The sequence below is a fragment of the Myotis davidii genome, unplaced genomic scaffold (genome assembly GCF_000327345.1).
Source record: "Myotis davidii unplaced genomic scaffold, ASM32734v1 scaffold803, whole genome shotgun sequence".
Taxonomy (NCBI): domain Eukaryota; kingdom Metazoa; phylum Chordata; class Mammalia; order Chiroptera; family Vespertilionidae; genus Myotis; species Myotis davidii.
This window is the reverse complement of record NW_006295567.1, coordinates 1,162,619-1,166,847: the sequence shown is the minus strand read 5'-3', so window position 1 is coordinate 1,166,847 and position 4,229 is coordinate 1,162,619. Positions and strand designations below refer to the sequence as shown.

Genomic DNA, 4,229 nt, shown 5'->3' with positions numbered 1-4,229 from the left:
GCCCTGCCCAGACCAAGCCAGCCCTGCCGCCCGCCGCCCTCCGACCTGTTGCACTCCTCCACCAGCGCCTCTCGCTCCTCCTTGCTGGGGTTCTTCTGCCTCTCGTAGGCCTGGAACAGGATCTGCTGGGATGCTGGGCCCCATTTGAAACGGTTCCTCCGTCCCTTCTTGGTTGGCAGCTCATCTCCCGTGGGCTCCTCAATCAGCCCCCCCTGCCCAGCGTGGGTGAACTCTGTAGGCACAGGCAGCTGTGAGCACCAGCCACTCCCACCCTCCCCCCTCAGTTCCTGACCACACTCCGGATTCTTCCTCATTCCCAGGGGCCGAGTCAGAGCAGCTTCCAGCTAGAGCTTGGAAACCCTCTAATCCAGTGATGACGAACGTGTGCCACCACGTTCTTAACCCGTGGCCAAGGCAGGCATCACTAATCAACCCCTGCACACTTTGCTGCTGAGCCAAGCTATAGTCTCACAGGGCTCCAGGTGGGCATCAGCATTTGCTCACATTTGACACACATGCCACCCCATTTTACAGTGGCGTTCAGGGAACTAACTATTTCTCTCAGGTTGCACAGAGTCGAGCAGAAAATGGAAGCCTGTCTCCTGAGTAGATTCAGCGCGATGGTCAACATTCCACACTGGGATGCATTCCGAAGCCTAACGTGCATTGAAAGCAAAGACCCACCAGCCTTGTCAGCTGGTTCCACTTGAATGGAAACGAGTCTGTCGCGTGTCCCTGAGCAGGCCGCCAAGGGCGTGGGGCAGGCAGGGGCCAGGGCGTTCTGTGAGCGGGAGGAAGGGAGCTTCTGTGTCAGGGTCTGTAGACATGGCTAGCGTGGCCTACAATTCCTCCAGGAGGGGGTTTGCAAGACTGGGAGTGCCAGTAGCTGTTTTAGGACAAGGACATCTGATGTTTATTGTAAAGTCTTTCTTGTAGTTTTTTCGTCGTAACTAAGTGTGTATTGTCTTTTCGAAAGCTGGATAATTGCCCTAGCTGGTTTGGCTCAGTGGATAGAGTGTCAGCCTGCGGACTGAAGGGTCCCAGGTTCGATTCTGCCCAAGGGCACATCACTGGGTTGCAGGCTCCATCCCCATTAGGGGGCGTGCAGGAGGCAGCCGATCAATGATTCTCTTTCATCACTGATGTTTCTATCTCTCCCTTCCTCTCTAAAGTCAATTAAAAAATATATATTAAAAAAGCTGGATAATTAATGAAAAGAAATATTAGAAATTGTTTTATACATAGACAGGCTAAAAGTGTGAAGTGCACTTGGGATCTGGTTGGGGATGAGGCCTGAGTGAGGAAGTCCACCCTTCCCCGACGGTAGTGCGCCCAGGTCTTCCCAAGGTTCAGGGGGGGAGTCCCTGAGCACATACCTCGCCTCTGAGCCTTTACACATGCTGTTCCTTCTGCCCGAAACACCCTTCCCTCAGTCTCCATGGGCCAAAATTCAACTTACACTTTTACAACTGAGTCTAAAGGCCGTACTGCTGGTGTGAACCCGCCTGATGCCCTGCCTCCCTGAGGAGGAATAGCTCTCTCTCCCCTGCCGCCAGCTCAGCACTTGGAAATAGACGTTGGGTGGCACTGCCCCGGGCCAAGCGCACTGCGGGGGGCTAGGAGCTACAGCCGTGGCTGCTCTTTCATGTCTCACCACATCACACGGTCTTTCTCCTTCCCCACCAACAGCTCTTGGGGTCGGGCCCAGCTTATCCATCACTGGATGCCCAGGACCAGCCCGACTTCCCTCTCCCAGGGTGCCGTGCGCAGAATAGAAATGAAGGCTGGATGGGTCCCGCTGACCTTCCCCGCGCTGCCTGTCTGAGGAACAGGTGGGGAAGCTCCCAGTCCCCCCTCCAGCTTGTCAGGAAGACAGGGCTGTGGTGCTGTTACTTACGCTGGGCCACCTCTCGCTGCTTGCGGACGTACCAGGTGTACAGGGCGGCTCGCTTCTGCGTCTTCATGGGGGTGCCCTTGTTGAGGTGCTGGGACAGGTGCGACTGGTTGAGGCCGGTGGTGTCGACCACCTCCCGCTGCGGGATGTTGTGCTGCTGCAGGTAGGACTTGACCATCTTGGCCACGCGCCATGGGTCCTCCCTGGGAGAACAAGGGCAGGCCCCGCTCAGTGGGGGTGGGGGACCCTGCAGGCAGGGCTGGGGTCCGGGTGCGAGGCTCCTGTCCACACTGGGGTAGGATTGTGGATGAAAGCAGACCCTGACTCAGGGGCAGGGAGGTCTGACTCGCGCCAGGACCCAGGGACACTGACACAGACGGGGGAGGGGACATGTCCCAGGCCCCAGCCAGCCCACGGACACGTGGCCACGGACATATGGACAGACTCCCCTGGGGCAGCACAAGCCTGATGGGGAGGGTCCTCACCTTTGAGCCCCCTTTAAGGAGCCCGCTCCCACCTGGCAATGCCACGGAGAGAGACTGTCAGCACAGGGAGGGCAGGAGCTATCTGGTTTTCAGCTCCCATAGGCCTGACATATATTCTGCCCTTGGTGGGTGCGTGAATTCACCATGAATGAACGAGTGGATGGGTGGGTGGGTGAATGGGTGGGTGGATGAGTGAGACCTATTAGGGAAAAAAATTAGGTCTGAAAATAAGGAGAGAAATAGGATTCTCTCACTTTACAGTCCAGGTCACTGAGGCTAAGGGCACTTGTGTCACTTGCATCTCTTGCCCAAGGTCACGGGCCAGCCCAGCAGAGACCCTGATGGGGAAACATCACAGAGGGAATTGCCTCCTGTGATCTGCACCACCCTAGGCAGCGGGCCAGCTGGTCCCCAGCACCGGGCAGGCGCTGCGTCTCAGCAGCCTCAGGGGCCGGGGTCAGGGCGAGTCGGAGGACGTGTAAGAAACGTGCGTGTCTGGGACCAGAATCCTGCTCTTGGGCTGAGATGCTCTCACTAGAGACGGGTGACCGGAGGCCACCTGTGTCCGTATTTCTGTCCTCTGGTGACTGTGGAAAGGAAGGGGTCAGATCGCCTCTGCTATGTACGCTCTCCCCCCGCCCTGCTCCAGCTCAGCTGCTTCCCCTCGCCTGTCCCTGTCAGTTACAAATATGTGTCCGGGAAGAGCAGCTCCCACAGCAGAGCTGGACAGACGGGGATGGAACCCAGGGCTGCCAGGGCCCAGGGCCCGGGTCCTCACGCCCTTGCTCAGCCGTTTATTCTATAGTGGAGGCTGCTGATATGTGCACATGTGGCAACGGCCTGTGTAGGAGGCGGTTTGTCACCATGTAGCTTGGGAACCACCAGAAAGGATGCTGACGAACTGAGCTGCGGGGCCTCGGGTCGGCACCTGCGGGCCCCGCCGGGGACGCTCGTCAGCGCCCAGGTGGGGCAGTTGGTAGGTTTGCTGGGCGGCGACCGCGGAACATTTAAAATGGGATAAGAGATTTCCACGTATTTGTGTTTGCAGGACACAGCAGAAGGTCACAGAAGGAACTGGCCACACAGCCTCGGGGGGATGGAGAGCTGAGGACGGGACGGGGGCAGTTCTTTGTTACTGGGCCACACTTTTAAAACTATGCAACTATTACATGTTATGTAATACCCAGCACATGCAGATATACTATTTAAAACAATTCTAAAAAAGGAAAAGCAAACACCCCACCAGTGCTCGGAAGCCCACCCCCGCTGCCTCTCCCCCAGCCCTTCTCCAGTCCTCAGAGGACCAGTCTGCCTGCCCCTGGCAATGCCCTCCGAACCGCGGGCCGCAGAGCCTTGCACCAGCCCTGGCCCTCTGACTGCAGTGCCCACAGGCAGAGAGGCGAGGCAGGAGGGACCGCTGAACGTGAGCTGGTCGCAGCCCGCGCAGCAGCGTCCGCCTGGGCCAATGACAGCCATGAGACCAGTGTTTCTTGCGTATTTACTGTGAGCTGGCGCTGTACCGACAGCCGCCACCTGAACCTTACAGCCGCCTGCGGAAGTCAGTACTAATATGTCCACCTTACGGGGGAGGAAACTGAGGCTCAGACAGGTGAGCCTCACTTGTCAAAGGGACTCAAGAACATTTCACTTTGCCCAGACCCCCCAGACCTCTCCCCAAGCTCCTCCCTCCTGCTCCCAGGGGCTCCCAGGCGCCTCTCCTGTCCACCTCCCCCACTCCCGGTGCCAGTCACAGCGAGGCGGGAGGGCAGGGCAAAGTCCAGCGTGTGCTCCACGCAAACACGCTTATCTGATCTGGGGCTGGGCTGCCGGATGGCCTCCTGCCTCCCCCC

The 4,229-nt window shown here is 58.3% G+C and overlaps 1 protein-coding gene across 1 annotated transcript in view; it reads right to left on the bottom strand.

Moving 5' to 3' along the window:
* HNF1A (HNF1 homeobox A) overlaps positions 1–4,229 on the bottom strand; it is a 14,942-nt gene that overhangs the window by 6,944 nt on the left and 3,769 nt on the right. The window contains exons 2-3 of the mRNA XM_015568175.1: positions 1,898–2,097; positions 46–232 (exon numbers count right to left, since the gene is read on the bottom strand). Coding sequence (XP_015423661.1) covers positions 46–232; positions 1,898–2,072 — 362 coding nt within the window. The 5' untranslated portion in view covers positions 2,073–2,097. The remainder of the gene's footprint in view (positions 1–45; positions 233–1,897; positions 2,098–4,229) is intronic.